This window comes from Protopterus annectens, chromosome 3.part1 (assembly GCF_019279795.1).
Source record: "Protopterus annectens isolate FY-2018-M chromosome 3.part1, PAN1.0, whole genome shotgun sequence".
Lineage (NCBI taxonomy): Eukaryota > Metazoa > Chordata > Ceratodontiformes > Protopteridae > Protopterus > Protopterus annectens.
Genome location: NC_056732.1, coordinates 479644890 through 479664644, shown reverse-complemented (window position 1 = coordinate 479664644; position 19755 = coordinate 479644890). Strand labels below are relative to the sequence as shown.

Sequence of the window (19755 nt, the reverse complement as noted above, 5' to 3'; positions counted from 1 at the left end):
TGTTCCCTCTGTAATGGTATTACACTCCTTGTCTCTGTCCTCTCTCTTTGCTGGTCTTGTGTTGTTTGTCTCTATGTTCCCTCTGTAATGGTATTACACTCCTTGTCTCTGTCCTCTCTCTTTGCTGGTCTTGTGTTGTTTGTCTCTATGTTCCCCTCTGTAATGGTATTACACTCCTTGTCTCTGTCCTCTCTCTTTGCTGGTCTTGTGTTGTTTGTCTCTATGTTCCCTCTGTAATGGTATTACACTCCTTGTCTCTGTCCTCTCTCTTTGCTGGTCTTGTGTTGTTTGTCTCTATGTTCCCCTCTGTAATGGTATTACACTCCTTGTCTCTGTCCTCTCTCTTTGCTGGTCTTGTGTTGTTTGTCTCTATGTTCCCTCTGTAATGGTATTACACTCCTTGTCTCTGTCCTCTCTCTTTGCTGGTCTTGTGTTGTTTGTCTCTATGTTCCCTCTGTAATGGTATTACACTCCTTGTCTCTGTCCTCTCTCTTTGCTGGTCTTGTGTTGTTTGTCTCTATGTTCCCCTCTGTAATGGTATTACACTCCTTGTCTCTGTCCTCTCTCTTTGCTGGTCTTGTGTTGTTTGTCTCTATGTTCCCTCTGTAATGGTATTACACTCCTTGTCTCTGTCCTCTCTCTTTGCTGGTCTTGTGTTGTTTGTCTCTATGTTCCCCTCTGTAATGGTATTACACTCCTTGTCTCTGTCCTCTCTCTTTGCTGGTCTTGTGTTGTTTGTCTCTATGTTCCCCTCTGTAATGGTATTACACTCCTTGTCTCTGTCCTCTCTTTGCTGGTCTTGTGTTGTTTGTCTCTATGTTCCCCTCTGTAATGGTATTACACTCCTTGTCTCTGTCCTCTGTCTTTGCTGGTCTTGTGTTGTTTGTCTCTATGTTCCCCTCTGTAATGGTATTACACTCCTTGTCTCTGTCCTCTGTCTTTGCTGGTCTTGTGTTGTTTGTCTCTATGTTCCCCTCTGTAATGGTATTACACTCCTTGTCTCTGTCCTCTCTCTTTGCTGGTCTTGTGTTGTTTGTCTCTATGTTCCCCTCTGTAATGGTATTACACTCCTTGTCTCTGTCCTCTCTCTTTGCTGGTCTTGTGTTGTTTGTCTCTATGTTCCCCTCTGTAATGGTATTACACTCCTTGTCTCTGTCCTCTCTCTTTGCTGGTCTTGTGTTGTTTGTCTCTATGTTCCCCTCTGTAATGGTATTACACTCCTTGTCTCTGTCCTCTCTCTTTGCTGGTCTTGTGTTGTTTGTCTCTATGTTCCCCTCTGTAATGGTATTACACTCCTTGTCTCTGTCCTCTCTCTTTGCTGGTCTTGTGTTGTTTGTCTCTATGTTCCCCTCTGTAATGGTATTACACTCCTTGTCTCTGTCCTCTCTCTTTGCTGGTCTTGTGTTGTTTGTCTCTATGTTCCCCTCTGTTATGGTATTACACTCCTTGTCTCTGTCCTCTCTCTTTGCTGGTCTTGTGTTGTTTGTCTCTATGTTCCCTCTGTAATGGTATTACACTCCTTGTCTCTGTCCTCTCTCTTTGCTGGTCTTGTGTTGTTTGTCTCTATGTTCCCTCTGTAATGGTATTACACTCCTTGTCTCTGTCCTCTCTCTTTGCTGGTCTTGTGTTGTTTGTCTCTATGTTCCCCTCTGTAATGGTATTACACTCCTTGTCTCTGTCCTCTCTCTTTGCTGGTCTTGTTTTGTTTGTCTCTATGTTCCCCTCTGTAATGGTATTACACTCCTTGTCTCTGTCCTCTGTCTTTGCTGGTCTTGTGTTGTTTGTCTCTATGTTCCCCTCTGTAATGGTATTACACTCCTTGTCTCTGTCCTCTGTCTTTGCTGGTCTTGTGTTGTTTGTCTCTATGTTCCCTCTGTAATGGTATTACACTCCTTGTCTCTGTCCTCTCTCTTTGCTGGTCTTGTGTTGTTTGTCTCTATGTTCCCTCTGTAATGGTATTACACTCCTTGTCTCTGTCCTCTCTCTTTGCTGGTCTTGTGTTGTTTGTCTCTATGTTCCCTCTGTAATGGTATTACACTCCTTGTCTCTGTCCTCTCTCTTTGCTGGTCTTGTGTTGTTTGTCTCTATGTTCCCCTCTGTAATGGTATTACACTCCTTGTCTCTGTCCTCTCCCTTTGCTGGTCTTGTGTTGTTTGTCTCTATGTTCCCCTCTGTAATGGTATTACACTCCTTGTCTCTGTCCTCTCTCTTTGCTGGTCTTGTGTTGTTTGTCTCTATGTTCCCCTCTGTAATGGTATTACACTCCTTGTCTCTGTCCTGTCTCTTTGCTGGTCTTGTGTTGTTTGTCTCTATGGTCCCCTCTGTAATGGTATTACACTCCTTGTCTCTGTCCTCTCTCTTTGCTGGTCTTGTGTTGTTTGTCTCTATGTTCCCCTCTGTAATGGTATTACACTCCTTGTCTCTGTCCTCTGTTTTTGCTGGTCTTGTGTTGTTTGTCTCTATGTTCCCCTCTGTAATGGTATTATGGTATTGTGTCCATAGCGCGTATTGCATTGTGCCTCATCCACTTGCCCTCTTTAACTAACATTGCCTGAACAGTTTCCTTGACATATACTATTGTGTTTTATGCTGTGTTTGTGTGTGTGTGTGTGTGTGTGTGTGTGTGTGTGTGTGTGTGTGTGTGTGTGTGTTTGTATATACGGTGTGATTGCTTGGATACTGTGAGGGTGTAGATAGTTCTTGATGTCTGCAGTCTCCTCAGTTCTCTGCAGTCACACATCTGCAGAGTATTTGTAAAGATGCTTTTAAACTATTATTTATTCACCTCAAAAACATCACAATACATACAACATAGATACATACAATCTTCAAAACATAAACTCTACATTTAGAATTTGACTCTTCTCACAATTAGTCAAATAAAGGGTTCCTATCAGTAAAAATCATCAACTATTGTCTTGTTTGCACATTCTTATTGATTTCCTGTTACAATACACAGTATTATATCCTCTTAGCTTCTCTCGTCCTGGTCATTTACTCATGAACTATTAAATACATTCACACATTCATTTTATACCAGTTACTTCTTAAAAATATCACTGCATATAATGGATGTATCTTAATAATAGAAAATGAATTAAAATAACATTGTACACAGCATTGTTTTATTCTTCCCATTAATTCATATATGTCCAGAAGCCTTACAAATATTTCTTACACATTCCCTTGAATATGTCCTTTCTCACTGCAGCAAATTCCTTATATTGTGGTGATTAATTTTAAGAGAGTGCTTTCAATCAGCTTCCTCTGAAGCAGCATTCAATCATGGCTGACATATTGTACTGCACCACTGTATTGGTGTAAACCCTTTCTTACCTCTCCCATTGCTGCTTTTCTCTCCTTAAGTTTTCTTCTTGAACACATGCAAACTGTTTCATAGTCTCCATACTCATTAGACATTATTTTGAGGATGTACGTTTTACACATTACCTATTGTACACTAACCATATACCAAACATTCTCATCACATTCCATCATATGTACTTTGCCAACATACAATACCCCTGCCATCATTACCAATTTCAAATAGTCCTTCATCAGAAAACTAATAAGCCAGCAAGGTACTGCCCCGTTTACATACAATAGCACTTTTAAAGATAACCAATGCAAAAAAGAACTCATGCCTACATCATTTTTTATTCTGAGAATGACATTCACGGCACCCTAGCATAACTAGCTTTTGAGCGGTCACCTTTACCAATGCACTCAGTCTTTTTCTCACACATCTTCATTTAAACAGGCATGACATCATCAAAGGTGCTTAAATGATTGCTTGCATTTGTGCTAAACAACAGCAATCAAGTGATTATATTACTTGCAGCAATTGTACCTCTTCTAGTTACAGCTATGGACAAACACGTAGGCTGAAACTCTTTGAAAATATTTAAATAATTTCTTACAAAGAAATATATATATATATATATATATATATATATATATACATAGATATATAAAATGGAATGTTGTTCCTTATTTCTAGACTTGTCTAAAGCCTTCAACAAAGTTTGACACAACAAACTTCTACTTTAAATGTCCTCACTAGGTCTCTCTCAGCCCTCCCTTCTATGGTTCAAAAGCTACCTGTCCAATAGGTATCAGTCAGTAAAATGGCACTCCATGCTCTCTCCTTACCTCCCAGTCACCACCAGTGTAACACAAGGCTGTATCCTTCATCCTCTCCTCTTTAACATTTTTACCAACACCCTCTAGACTTCCACACAACAGACCACCCTAATACAATACACGTATGATTCCATTCTCATTTGCACATCTGACAACATGGTACCCATCCAAAAAAATACTCAGGAAGCTTTATCAGCCACTGAAACATGGCTTTGTAACTCACATCTCATGCTCAACCCAAAAAGACCAAACTACTACTCCCCCCCAAATACCTATCTCATGAAAAAACAAAATTTAAAGTCGCCTTTCTTGATAATGCAACCATTGAAGTCACTTCTCATAGCAAAATATTAGGGGTGACAGTGGATGACAATCTTACATTTGACCTGTAAATACAAAATTGCATAAGAAAAATTCATAAAAAACTAGGGATGCTTTACAGAGCCAAAAACTTTCTCACCAATGCAACTAAAACTACACTTGCCACTACTTATCTTCTCTCCATACTTCTTTATGGTGCTCCCATCCTCACTAACCTCCAGGCTTCAAAAAAATTAAAATGTGAGCAATGCTATAACAAATTTGCTAAATTTGCAGCAAATACTCCTTTCAGAACCCACCACTCTATAGCACTAAAAAGCCTAAATTGCTTAGAACTGCCTTATCAACTAGCATATACACAGCTTCTTACCACATATAAAATTATCCAGCATCCATCTGCCTGTCCAGCATTACAAACCATTCTATACAACTATGTTCCAAGTCGGTCACTGCAATCCAGTGACCAAAGTGTCTGTCTACAAAACTAGCAAATCTGCTGGGCATTGTTTATACTCGTATAAAGTTACTAAGGCCTGGAACTCCTTACCTGCATTGATTAGGTCAATACCCTCCCTCTCTTCTTTCAAAACCACTCTGAAAGACTTCCTGGCAAAAATATGGCTCTGTTCTTGCTCAAAACCAGGATAAACTATATCCCTAAATGTGAACAAGTACCTTTTCATTCCTTATAACTTATACTCCCTTCTTCACTCACTTCCTTACTGCTATCAAATTATCTTCAATAACTTTCTCTCTAAATATACCATAAGCCTGTTTTTCCCTCAGTTCATATTACAGTTCCTGTTTGCATTAGACTAACTTACCTTTAATTTCTTTAAAAACTTTCTAAAATTTCTCTAAATGTTAAATGATTGTCATATAACTTGTATCGATTCGTAACTAATGTTTTTATATTATGTTTAATTTGTTATAATTATTTAAACTGCAGATGTTTTTGTTTTATTTTTGAAGATTGTAAAGTTATTGTTCATAAAATGTTTTGTAATAATTTGGAGCTTTTCTCTCCAGGCCTCCAGTGAAATGGGCTTCTGCCCAGTTGGACATTGGACTTCCCCTATAATTAAATGTCAATAAATAAATAATACACACACACACACACACACACACACACACACACACACACACACACACACACACACACACACCCGTATTTAGGTTCATAGGTTCACATGCGTGTACTACGCTAACTACCACAAGGGCCTTTTTAAGCCTAATCATGCATCCTAAATCTCTGATAGGTTCTGGTACCCTAGATAATTGTAAACAGGGGATTCGGAGATTAAATATTTACAGGCAGGGGTCTGGGATATGAACCATTTACAGGCTGTCTGTGTTCATTAGAAACATAGGTGCCAAGCCAGGGATGAATTCCTATTACCCATCCTATTGTCTAAATTACACTTGAATTGGGTTAAGAGGGAACGCTGCTTCACATGGATGGGGAGCCTATTCCACAGAAGGGGTAGTCTTTGGGATTTATACCTGTCTCACCAGCAGGTCCTATTTATAACACAGGCAAGGTTAAAGTCTTTAGAACAGGTAATGCCGCTGCTGCTTGTTTTGCGGATATGCAGGAAGTAATTCAGGGTGGGGTCTGACAATGCATGCCAGGCATAGATCTCACCTGAATAACCTGTAGCAACAGAATATAGGGATAAGAACTTAAGGTGGTCTGCATACGACATGTTACTTACACCCTCTATGCTTTTAGTGAGAAACCTCTCTGGGCATTCCAATTATTGGATGTGCCTGGTTAGGTACATACCAAAGGGGGCATTCCACTCAATGATAGGTGTGATGAATGCTGAACACAGTGGAATAATGACCTCCTTGGACCTAGATGCCATGCCTTTGTTTATAAGTTACACAACATAGAATGATTTCCTCACTGCTGTAGACACATGATGGTCAAAGGCTAGATTACTGTCTATGCATGTCCCCAAGCCCCTGACTATTGGGTGAGCTCTTAAGGGTGTGTTGTCAATATGATAGTTAGCAGGGGTGGATGACTTCCTGAGAGATAGTATTATGCACTTCCTGGCACTTAAGTTTTTTTCCATGGCTGTGAGACAGTTATTTGTCTGTGCCATCCCTCCCTGGAGAACATTTGTGTCAGTGGGGGATTTCTATGACTGCCCCTGATGTGCAATCATCTGCAAATTTAGTCAGCTAGAAGCCATTGACATTGGCCTTGACTTCAGAGAAGTAAATGCCAAAAAGGAGTGGTCCCAGGACCAATCCCTGAGGGACTCTGCTTATGACTGGCCTCTTTATAGAGGTGGACTTCTCAGTTCTGTCTTCCTGGGTCCTGTCTGTGAGCCACCTGGCTATCTACCAGGTGAAATAAGGGTTTATACCTAATCTCTTGAGTTTGCCAACAATTCCTGAGTGGGATATTCTGAAATACCTTGGCCAGGTCAAGCTAGGCAGTTTGAACCATTTTGCTCTTCTCCATTGCTTTGGAGACCTTCTCAAAGAAGTCCACCAGGCTGAGTATTCATGACTTGCCCTTGTTGAAACCAGATTGGGTTAGGTACAGTGTCTGGATGCTTCCCATCTCATTATTGATAATTTCTATGATAATTCTTTCCTTGGCTTTGCATATGAGACTAGTGAGACTTATGGGTCTGTAGTTTCCAGGATCTTAGATGGCCCATCTTTGTGCAGAGGGATGACTTTTGATGTTCTCTATTCGTGAGGCATGAAGCCTGTTTGGAGGCTACAGCTGAATAGCAATTCTAGAGAGCCTAACAGGTAATGTTTCAGGCTGTTTAAAAGGCATCCTAGAATTCTGTCTGGGCCCATTGGTGCAGTGTTCTTGGCCTCAGAGAGAGCAGTAAAGACCTGTCACCTAGTGATAGTAGGGGGAGTTATATTTGATGGTATTTCCTGTGAGGAAATTGAGGGGGAGAGAGGCATAAAGTCGGAGATGAAATTTTCGGCCAGTAGGTTTGCTATATCTTCTCGTTCAGTATAGATGGCTCCATTAACAATGAGCTCCACACACAATTGTGTGTTGCCTTTAAGGTTGTGGACATAGCTAAAGAATGCCTTGTGGTTGTTATTTACCTGGGAATTAGCTCAAATGGTAGAGCTCTCGCTTAGCATGTGAGAGGTAGCGGGATTGATACCCACATTCTCCAAGTGTTACTTTGGGTGGGAGGTTGGCATACTGGTTAAAGTGTTTACTTTACAGACACAAGGTGCAGGGTTTGATTCTCACATGGGATAATTGGCTAGGCTTAAAAAGGCCCACAAGGGCAGCTAGCCTAGTATGAATCTATGAATGTCAAATCTGGTTTTGATAAACTTTATTTGTCCTTTGAGCTGTTTGTTGAGTTTGAAGAGAGTGCTTTTATCCTGCTGGGTGCTACACCTCCTAATTTTTGCCATGAGTTTTCCTTCTTTTGTATAGCCTATTGATGTTGTGAGTTTACCAGGGTGACTTGTTTTTTGAGTTAGTTCTGTTATTTGTCCTGGTGGGTACAGCTTCCTCTACACAGCTATTAACATTCTTACATAGGGTTTCTGAGAACAGTTTCACATAGGCAGTAGTGTTCTCAGGACTTGTGGGGGCTTGAAATTTTGCCAGGTTATCACTTAATAGTAGGTAGTTAGCCTCTGAGCAATTTCTGAACATTCCAGGGTTAGCTGGGATTCCAGGATTTAGTTTTATTTCAAAAGAAACCATTTTGTGTTCTGACCTTACCAGAGAAGACATTACACTATGGTAATACATAGGATGTTATACTATTTGAGAAGTGTACTGAGATACAAGTAGTACAAATGGTTAACAAATACTGAATACATTTACAGGGATTTCCTTAAAGCAACATAGTATTCAGTTCCAGTGATTCTAACAAACAGCCTATTTCTTATTTACATAAATATCTCCATCTCACATCCACCAGACATCAGCCTGTTCTCTAATAAAAGTCTGTCACAGTCTGTTCTTCTGTAAAGAATATATTGCCGTAGTATTTGTCAGATATACTAAAATACTTATTCCTCCAACAAGTAAAAATTCTCCTTAAAGCAACACAACTTTCATTTCTAGTGATTCTCGTGAACAGTCTGATTTTTACTTACATATACACATCCATTTCACACACACCAGGCATAAGCCAATTCTTGCATATTCCTCTTTGAACATATTTCTGTTCATAAAGTTGCATAATCAGATGACTAAGTGAAATATCTAATACCATTGCTGTCCAGGTGCATTACCTATAAAACATCTCCCTTATCAGTCCAATCCATGTTGTTCTTCCCATTTGTATTCCTCCTTAACAAAGCCAGAAAAATCACAAAGATTTTGCAGATTCGATATATTCATTCTCCAAGGCTTTTTGGAATTAATGAAGAAACAACTTCTTCAACTTAACCATTGCTTCCTCAGTATTTTTAAATGTCTAGATGTGCTCTACTGAAAAAAATAAACATTCAATATTGCTTGGTAAGTCAAGTTATATTTTAATATGTATCACATACTCTCTGTTGACATCCAGAAACTGCACCCTTTATCAAAATGGTGCATCTGAATAATCATAGCCCATATGCACAGTTTGAGTTGCTACTTACCCCTCAGTTTACTTCCTGGTTACCATAACTACTACAATAGCTGTTCCTTCACATAAGTAGACATCCATTTCATCAAACTCTCCCTGGGGTTTCCACACAACCTTTTTGATAATGAAAATGGCAAACTACACACCTCTTTTTCAGCAGTAACAATTTTGGTAAACATATCCACTGTACCATCTTGGTTTTCACAAAATCCATTATTCCAGTCCATCTCTTTATTCCAGCACTCCAGTCAATCACATTTTTTTCTTTGAGCTTTATCTGTTACTATGGCCAACTTTTGCTGCACATATCCCACCTGATTACCTGAATTTTCCATCCTATTTTATACTTTTTATGCCAAGGAATAGTCATGATAGCAGGCTGTGGTACATAAAAAACTCAATATTATCAACTTTAAGCAGCACCAGTCTCAAAATATCCTTTCAGCTATCTGAATATGTGCCAGAAATCACACTCCATTTGTTCTTGACTTCTCTTTCTGTCAAATCATTTTTATCATCAATGTTACACTGCCACAATGGATGGCCTTCCTCTCAGTTATCATCACAATACATTTCTTCTTCTGTGTTTGCTGTTTTGGTTGATTTTCTATTTTTAGAGTCATTGTGTAGCACTATTACATTCCTAAACTCAATAATCATTTCTCACATAAAATTTCCTTTAATTTACCAAAAACTATAACTTTAACTGACCTCATGACATGGAGCAAACAGAAGAGGTTAAGCTGCCTCACTATACACTACTAGGCTTACACAAGTGTTTTTGAAAGTCTTGCCATTGCAGGTTTCACTCTAATTTGATTCAGCTTTCTAAGAAGAAGTCTTGCATATCACAAACATTCTTCTTATGTTCAGTTCATTTTTGAGTAAAATTCCTTAAATAGTAACAGGAAGCATCTTCCTGGGACATTTTTTCCTTCTCCTTTGTGGCCAATCTTGTTGATAATTCTATTGTTTTTTCTTGTCCCCAATGCAGCCTCCAATAAATCCCATCCATTTGCCAAGACTTACTAATGTGACATAGCCCTTCATAATCTTTTCCATTATTTGAGTTCCATGTTTCTATCATCTCCCTGGTTTCCACTGGGAATACTAAAGATAGCAAATACCTTATAGGATCCCCGTCCCAATCCCACCAGGAAAAAGGCCAGCAGCAGACTGCCTCTTCATATCATCACCAGCCATTTCTGTGGCAATGAAGATGCTACTTGAAGTCAGGTCACAAGCTGCATAGGCATACAGTTTACTCCTATAACAGTACACTAGCAAAGCCTTTTTAATGAAGAACTGCAGAGAATCGCAGTGGAAAAGGATGGCAGCGCAAATCCTATGAGAAAAAAAACAAATGACAATAATTATTCAGCACAGTCAATCAAAATGTTAGTGACTGTGATAAATGCATTTTCTATAAGACCAGTGAGTCTCCAAATTTACAGTTTAGCTTTGGATGTCAGAATGCATTCATTTCAGTAGTATAAAGGGTTCCTTTGAGTTTTCTTATGTGTTATTGCATCTTTTTTACACAAATGAATAAAACATTTTGCCAGACCTAATAATGAATGAGAGTCTTCACACTGCTACATTAATACAGACTTCAAAGTAAGATGACCTGCTTTTCAAGGATTTATTATGTTATTGTCTGACTTAACCACTAAATCAATTTTGACATGATGGCCAGATCACCAAGACTGTCTTCCAGTTTCATTTTTGACTATATATCAAACATGACATCCATTTATGATGCAGACACAATTGTTAAGCCATAATTTATAAAATGTGGTGCAGATGTGTCAGTGATTGCAAATTACCTACAAACATCTGGATTCCATATGTGGTGATTCACTGGAATCTTAAAGTAATGCTTGTGTTGTGTAAAGGTATCTGGAAAGTTCTGAAACAACTGGAAACAATATTACCTAAGAGGATATTGTTTCACACTGTCCTTGAACTGACCAATGGCAGCTCCTCCTATGACATGTGATCAATCAACATTATAATATCTCATTTTGTTTTGCAAGCTTTCACAGTGTATATTAGTCAGGTAAAACAAAATATGAAGCTGTTCTACATACATGTGCTTTCTATAATACTGACAGCAGGCCCTTCGAAGTCTTGAAGCTGGGAAAAGACACTCATTTTATACTTCGTATTTGGACTGAGCTCATAAAAGCAATATTCGGATGTCCCTCCTCCAATAGTAACTTCCTTCTTCTTGCCATCTAAAACAATAAAATTAACACTTTGTTAGTATTAACTAAGAAAAGACCGTTAAACAGTGCAAAATCAAGGCTAAAAGATTTACAGATAAACTATACAAGCTATTAACACATGCATTGCACTGAGTATTAATAAAAACTGCCCTAAATTACTTTAATCTTATTGTGCTATTTATATTTTCATTTTGAGCAAGGGAGAGTCAGCATGCAGTTACTGTTAGATGGGGAAAAGTCTGGGATAACATGGCCTTACAAAGAACACACAAACTGTTTTACATTTAAAAGGACAGATGTGCCTAGGGAATGGAGAAAGTTGAATTAGTCTGCTTAAGGAAAGATGTGGCAGTTGAGAGGGATGGTGGGAGGCAGAAGGTACAAGATTGGTTTATGAAAAGTGGGGCTAAGTTGAGAGCAGTTAAAGACAGTGGTGGTGAAGTAGCTATTGTAATTAGTTGCTGTATGGTATGGAGGGAGGACAGGGATGTGTCATCATGGACAGGTAGATCGTGCAATGTGAGAAGCTGGTATGATGTGTAATGTGAAGGGAAAATGAAGGTGCTTAGTTTAATTATAGAATTAGGCAGGGTAGACATAGCAGGAGTAACAGGAATGTGGTTAATAGCAAGACTGAATGTAATATGAGAATGCTGGGGTTCAAGTTATTTAGGAATAACAGACTGAAAATAATGTAGAATGTTAGCTTCTTGCATTGGAAGTATTCCAATGCAGTTTGCTCAAACAAGGGGAGGTGTCCAAGTAAATGATCAGGAAGGATAGGGGGAAGGGATGTAGTTTGCTTAATATTAGTGAATATTAGATTTCTGATTGACAGGGTGCATAGAAGGGAGAATATTTGATTGATAGGGTGCACAGAGGTGAGAATATTGGTGGATTTACATGTGTAATATTAAATAAAACAAATTTAAGTATGGACAGATACAGATGCTGGAGTGGAGTAGAGAATGTAATATCTATAGGTAACTTTCAGTTATCTGAAACAGACAGGAGGTGCCCTAAATGAGGGGTTATTATTAAGATGACTCTGTTCGAGCATTTCACCAACAAGAGCTTATTCTATAACAGAAAGAACCTGCTAGCCAGGAAAGGATACCTGTGATCACATTAAGTAAAGTGGATGAGGTGGGTGGGTGATGCAAAGATGAGAGCCCCATTAGGAAATAATAATTACCCTGCTGACTGGTAGGATAGTCAGATATCGACAACAAGTTGAAGTATAAAACAAACATAGTGCGATCCTAAACAGCAATTCACCAGCTGAAGTCTCCTCTTTCACCAAAGTGGCTGTTTTCCTTCTGACTTTGTGTCCTAGATCTATTTAGTACACCATTATGGTGATTTTTTTTTTGTGCAGAATTACTTGGGGTGTATGGAAATACAGGTGGAATGGGATAGAATAAGCTGGATTTTTGGTGAAGTAAAAGATATTAGAGAACTCTTGGAGGTCATCAAAATGGTGTGCATGATGGGATGGAGGAAGGGCTCTGAATACACAGGAGAAAAAGAGTATGTGACTGGACATGTGAAGTAAATGGAGAGAATGTTTACAGACTGTTACAACTAGACTGTGTTAAACCTGAATGTGACCACATAAGGGTGACTGAAGTAGAAACCTGAATGTGACCACATAAGGGTGACTGAAGTAGAAACCTGAATGTGACCACATAAGGGTGACTGAAGTACTCATCTCCTTTTTACTCTGCAATTGTAATCAAGTTCTAAATGTTTTTTTTCCATGTTCATGGTCTAATTTACATATTTTTATGTAGGAATATTCTGTACTTTAATTCTGTCTGCATTGTTTGTATTTCGTAAAAATAAAAAATTATTTGAAAAAAAAAAGGGTGACTGAAGTAGAAACCTGAATGTGACCACATAAGGGTGACTGAAGTAGAAACCTGAATGTGACCATATAAGGGTGACTGAAGCAGAAACCTGAATGTGACTACATAAGGGTGACTGAAGTAGAAACCTGAATGTGACCACATAACGGTGACTGAAGTAGAAACCTGAATGTGACCACATAAGGGTGACTGAAGTAGAAACCTGAATGTGACCACATAAGGGTGACTGAAGTAGAAACCTGAATGTGACCACATAATGGTGACTGAAGTAGAAACCTGAATGTGACCACATAAGGGTGACTGAAGTAGAAACCTGAATGTGACCACATAAGGGTGACTGAAGTAGAAACCTGAATGTGACCACATAAGGGTGACTGAAGTGGATTGCTAAATTAAGCTAAAACAAAACTGTGAAGATAAGGCAGGTATTTACTGAATACAAGGAAGACTTTTATGGAATTGCAGGACTCAAAATGTAAGGATAGAAGTTAAGTAGACAACAAAGCAAAGTTTATTGAAGATTTCTTTTGCATCTCCTTTAACAAGGGAAATTAGGGGGGTGGTACTTTATGTCAGTATATGTGCAAGTACTTGGATGAAAGCTGATGGGAAATTGTTTACATTTATTAGTAAGGAGGTTCAGAGGGCTTTAAGGGATAATAAGACCTAAAGGACAGATGTTTGTTACCCATAATTCTTACAATGCTAGGTCTTGTGTGGGTGGGTCCCTGTTAGTACTGTTTAGTAGATTAAGATCTCCTAATGAAGGAATTATACTTGCTGATTGCAAAGTAACCATTGGGGTGCCTCGTTATGAGTGTGTCCTCAAATTCGTAGGCAGTTACAGGCCCATTAGTGTAACTTCTGTGGGAGTAATCATGGAAAATACACCAAGCCTGACCAAGCTCATAGCAAGCTTGTGAATAGTGAGAAGGCTTGGGTACACCATCCAGAGGTTTTACAAGATGAATTTGTTAAAATGTATGATTTTGTGACTTATGAGGTATACAAGGGAAAGACAGTGGATGGTCTTTGAATGTGATCCACACAAGATGTCCACAGTTAAGTTAGGAAATATGTCTGACTGTTGTAAATGTGTAAAGCTGGAGGAAAACTGGCAGTTATTGTAAGGGTGGTCATGTTAGAGGACAGGGACATGTCCATGTGGTTCTGCAATGTTCTGCATTAATGTCAGCCTTATTTAATGTATGTGTCAACTATTACTATGAAATTGGCAGATAAGACTGACAATACCAAATCTGGGAAAATTACTTTGGAAATAGAGAACTGCAGGATGGAGAAATTGGCTTGGAATGCCAGCTATAGTACAAAAGCAGCAAATGTAAGGTACTGAGCTTGAATTAGAGGACATTTTGTGGAGAATGCAAGTCAGAAGATGTGAAGACTCTTGCTTCTCATGTGGAAAATATATAAGCTTGTTGGTTAAGGTACCCTTCACCATCACAAGCATTGCAAAATTGTAATGTCATGCGAGTGTATTATAAGGGCGTTCCTCCAAGGGTAGGAGGATGATTATGATTACGCCCTTGTACAGAGACTTGATCGAGCCACGAATGGAGCACTGTGTATTATTCTGATTACACTTAAGGGAACGTAGAGATGCATTCTTTCAAGAAGAGAAGGGTAAGGGCAGACGTTATATTTGGCATAGAGCTGTATACAGTTATGTAGGAAGAAAAAAGGAACAGGGAGTCCTAATTGTAAACTGTGACTACAATGTTCAGCTTAGGCTTGAACATTTTTTTTTGTTTGCTATTTGGGTTGTGAGCAAATGTAACAGACCTATGCATATTAGGTGGAATGCAAATCCACACAGGCCCTTAAAAAGTGATGGGGAGAATGTACAGGTATGAGTGTGGGGTATATGTCAGGATAGTAATATAGCTATTTTTGTCTCTTCTGCCAGCTGTTGTATACAAGAAAACAAATTTCAGTTCTGGCTATTGAATGGAACACAAAGCAGTAAAGGATGGCAAAGTAGGTGGACTCCACACTTGGAGACATGGCGAGTCAGGAGAACAGAAACTTCTTATACTAGGGATGAAACTGTGCCTCTGACCCAGACAGAAAACAAAGTTCCATCTTCATGGCATAGAAGGATGAATCCATGACTATGACTCAGACACAATGAGTTCACAGCATAGGGACTGCAGGAGCCAGGAAAGGGAGGATAGGAGTGAGTGGCCATTATAAATTCATTCATCTTGGGAGAAGGAAATTGGTTTGGCCCACAACAATGAATGAAGTGCATGGCATGCCGCCCATACATCATTGTCCCTGGTGCTACCAAGCCATGTTAAATGTTGTAAACATGTACTTATCACTCAATCACTTGGATCCTACAGTGTTTTCACACTTGGACTGAGCCTGAAATTGGTCCTCATGAATCAGTATTCTACCCTGGTCAAAACATTTAAATAAATAAATAAATAAATAAATAAATAAATAAATAAATAAATAATCAAAAGGTAAAAGTACTCCCTAAGCTGCCATAAGCAATACAGATAAGGTAAGATTTTTCTAAAGCTTCATATCCCAAGACACAGCAGAAAAATGTCTGTATTTAATTAGCATGAAGAAAATGTACTGAAACAAATGTTTCTAACCCCATACAGTGCATATGTGTAGTCAGACCTTGAAAGTCTGCTTTTCTTTAGCCCATAACAATTTGTTCAGATTTTTGATCTTTGACTCTGGGGATAGACATTACACATGATTTAGGAACTACAACACTTTTAGAATCCTTTGTTGGTTACTTCTGTTGACCTAAGAGAAAAGTGGTGAAGAGTAATGAAACTGTAAGTCTTCCAAAAGCACCTAAACCTGTACAACTCAAGCAAATGCTGCCATTCAACACAATGCAAACAAGTGAAAAACTAATGTTTTAAGAAGTTTGCCTCACCGTTTACTACTAACATGGGGGTTTTGTCCCATATCAACTATTCTGAAAATATACTAACTCCAAGATCACATAATTTTGGAGAAAAGAGAAAAATTAAGAAAAAAGGAAAACTTTTCTTTTCATTTAAGTCTTAGTCAACCAGCTTTAGAAAGAGTATTAAAAAGCACATGTGATAAAATCCACAGCCAATGCACATTAACTGTTGGCAAAGGGACACATAACCAAAATGGTATTGTTCACAAGCAGAGTACCCCTAGACTGTCCATACTGCTCGTGTTTCATCCGGAGTGGCAGCTTGAGCAAGGAGTTCTCAAATGTGCTAATACGATTACCATCATTGTTTTTTTTTTTTTTGTTTTGTTTCCATATCTTATCATTTAATATAAAAATACTAAATGTGCAATGGCAAAACCCTTCAGATGGTTGTGCCAGAGTGCATTTATTCCTCCAGTGAATGTTTTTTGACAGCCACAAACAGCAGCTGCTCTCCCTTTCCCTTCCCCTCTAGTTTCCCTGATGTAGTTGTGTAATAACTTTCAACCCTGTCTTAATCCAGATTTGAACCCAGACCCCTCGCTTTCTCTGTGTTACTGAACCAGTTTGGAAGAGGCAGTATAATGATGAAAGGGAACACGTGCTTTGGGAGCAGAAAAGTGAAAGGCAATGAGTTTTCTATCCTAAATAAAGTCATTTCTTTGATACCTAAGAGATGGAAAAAAGAACCTCTGGCAGAGTACTTTTCTGACAGGGGACTTATCTGGCCGAAATCAGAATTCAATTTCTGACAAGGTACTTTTCTGACAGGGGACTTATCTGGCAGAAATCAGAATAAATACAACGTGACAAATAAAATTCTCACTGTTTACCTGAGCTGTAGCTTGCTTATCCAGTGCTGATCTCCGAACTGGTACCCCTCAACTATAGCTTGAGGAATAAAAAATTTCCACTCCCCAGTCCTCAAATGAGGATCCACAAGAACCAGATCAGTTCTTCCTCTGTATGAGCAAAAGAAACATAAAAAGGTCCTCTAAAACGTCTGCTTTTAAAAGTTGTAGCAAACCTTAGAAAGTGGCTTGCTAAAACTTATACCGCACAATAATCGCTGAAACAACTGCTTTAGTCCTGACCACAGAAGCAGCATCTGAATTTATCTCAGTGTCAGAAATGAATGTTAATATTGCACTACAGGCTGAATGGCATCCTGTTTGCATCCCCTAACACCTTGTGCCTATGGCTTCTGCCCTCTTTGCCCCACCCTAACTACTGCTAAAACTAATTGATTAGTGTCTCTAAAAAATATTTCATTTCAATATTGAGATACAGTGAAAAGGTGAGTTAGAAAGGAAAGCTGCAGTGAAAAGAGGCACTAAATGCCAGTGCAGTGTGTATAAATATGACTTCATAATTTGATGATCCAAACATAAACAGCTGAATGAGAGAGAGGAGTTTTACACAAATTGAAAGCTTGTGTCAGAATCCTTCAATCTGCTCACTTCATTTCTGGAAGGAAATAGCATAGGTAACCGTGAATAAAGATGGTAGTCACAGTCAAAGCTACTAGTTATGTGATGCCAAATTTAAGGCACATTATTGAGAAATCTGATCCCACAAAGTTTGAAAAACACAAATGTGTTCCCTCCATCTCTTCTGCAGATCACACACAAAGTATATCAATGTTAAAAATCGAGAAGATATTCAGTTAGCTACTGAAACTCCTCATATGCAGAAATTATTCTGGTATTGCTAGCATTGTGGAATCCCTTCAGAGACAAGATCCTTAGACCATAGTTGATCTTATCCAACTTGTCAACAGAATTCCTTGAGACAATGAATATCTCCACTTTATAAGCTATATAAATCTACTGATACACATGTTAATGGAAACTAGAGATAACATTTTATATCAAATGGTGCAAGACACTGGGTGATGGAAATGAAAAAGGCAGTATATAGATCCTTCCTCATCAGCCTTGCTATCACCATCTTCATCATCACAATCAATATTTACAGGGAAAGACAAGTGCTGTAAGACAACAATACTGAACCAGGGAGAAAGACATTGCATCTGACCATTATTTCACCTTTGCTGTTTAGAGCACTTTCTATGACATAGAAGAACAGTGACTTCATCCACCAATAGTATCTTCTTTTCATGACATTGAACACATACAGAGTTTAAGTTAAGCTTGTTTTTGTTGTACAAAGACTAAGAGGCAGACTTACCTGCAAGAGACTCTATAACGACTCTGTAACTGCTTGCATGCTGATGAAGCTGCCACTCAGCACACATGCTGGTCATTCGCACTTGATGTGTATCCAGGTTTCTTACTCCCAAGTATACTGCAACAACAAAGGATCAGAAGCATTATATCACCCAGGTTTGTTACTCGCAAGTATACTGCAGCAACAAAGGATCAGAAGCATTATATCACCCAGGTTTGTTACTCCCAAGTATACTGCAGCAACAAAGGATCAGAAGCATTATATCACCCAGGTTTGTTACTCCCAAGTATACTGCAGCAACAAAGGATCAGAAGCATTATATCACCCAGGTTTGTTATTCCCAAGTATACTGCAACAACAAAGGATCAGAAGCATTATATCACCCAGGTTTGTTACTCCCAAGTAGTCAAAGTCAAGTCAAGTCAAAGTAAACTTTATTGTCAATCGGATATATACAGCAGTGCAAACTTAATGAACAATAGACAATATTATACTAGTAGGTATTGCAAGTCTATGACTTCACAATGTGATTGCTTAGAATATTGCACTTCATCAGATGTAGCATGATGTATTCTGATGTTCACATTGCACATGTATGGAGTGGTGACTCACTCCTGACTAATGCACATTATAAGAAATCAGGCTAAGTATACAGCAACGACAAAGAATCAGAAGCATTATATCACCCAGGTTTGTTACTCCCAAGTATACTGCAACAACAAAGGATCAGAAGCATTATATCACCCAGGTTTGTTACTCTCAAGTATACTGATAAGAAGCATTATATCACCCAGGTTTGCTATTCCCAAGTATACTGGAACAACAAAGGATCAGAACCATTATATCACCCAGTTTTTTTACTCCAAGTATACTGCAACGACAAAGGGTCAGAAGCATATCATGTACCTACATTGCAGGCCATTATTTTCAACAGTTTTATCTTGTCTGCATCATAAATAAATCACAGCAAATGGCTTGATGGAATACACTATCATAATATTTAAACATATGTAAATGAGATATTAAAAATATGGACACCTTCACTGAGAAACAGCTGTGGTGCATGCAAAATTTTAGAGTAAAAACAAAAAACAAAAAAAAAAAAAGAGGCCAACTAAACAGCTGTGACCCAAACACACTCAATATTCTACAGGGAACTCATATCGACAGCATTTTGAATAGAAATATAACTGGGTCATCTGGTGCCTTGTGCAATCTGCCAGAGGAAAAGAGAAGAAAGAAAGAAAGAAAGAAATAAAGAAAGAAAGAAACAAACAAAGAAGATCTTTTTAAAGTTAAGGAAAAAATAAAAAAATAAATAAATGAACGAACATTGAACAAACAAAAATAAAGCTGTTCTGTTGCTGCTTGCTACAGTTAAATCACCCCACACTGAGCATTTCAGCAAATCAGCTGTGAATGCAAATGCAGTATTAACATTTGTTTATGCTACAAATCGC

At 38.5% G+C, this 19755-nt stretch overlaps 1 protein-coding gene across 2 annotated transcripts in view; it reads right to left on the bottom strand.

Moving 5' to 3' along the window:
* Window positions 1-19755, bottom strand: part of COL14A1 (collagen type XIV alpha 1 chain) — a gene marked incomplete at its 3' end in the record, with an annotated part of 1869522 nt that overhangs the window by 1003021 nt on the left and 846746 nt on the right. For both annotated transcript variants that reach the window (XM_044066920.1, XM_044066919.1), the window contains 2 exon segments: window positions 11144-11290; window positions 18296-18412. In XM_044066920.1, the coding sequence (XP_043922855.1) occupies window positions 11144-11290; window positions 18296-18412 (264 nt within the window).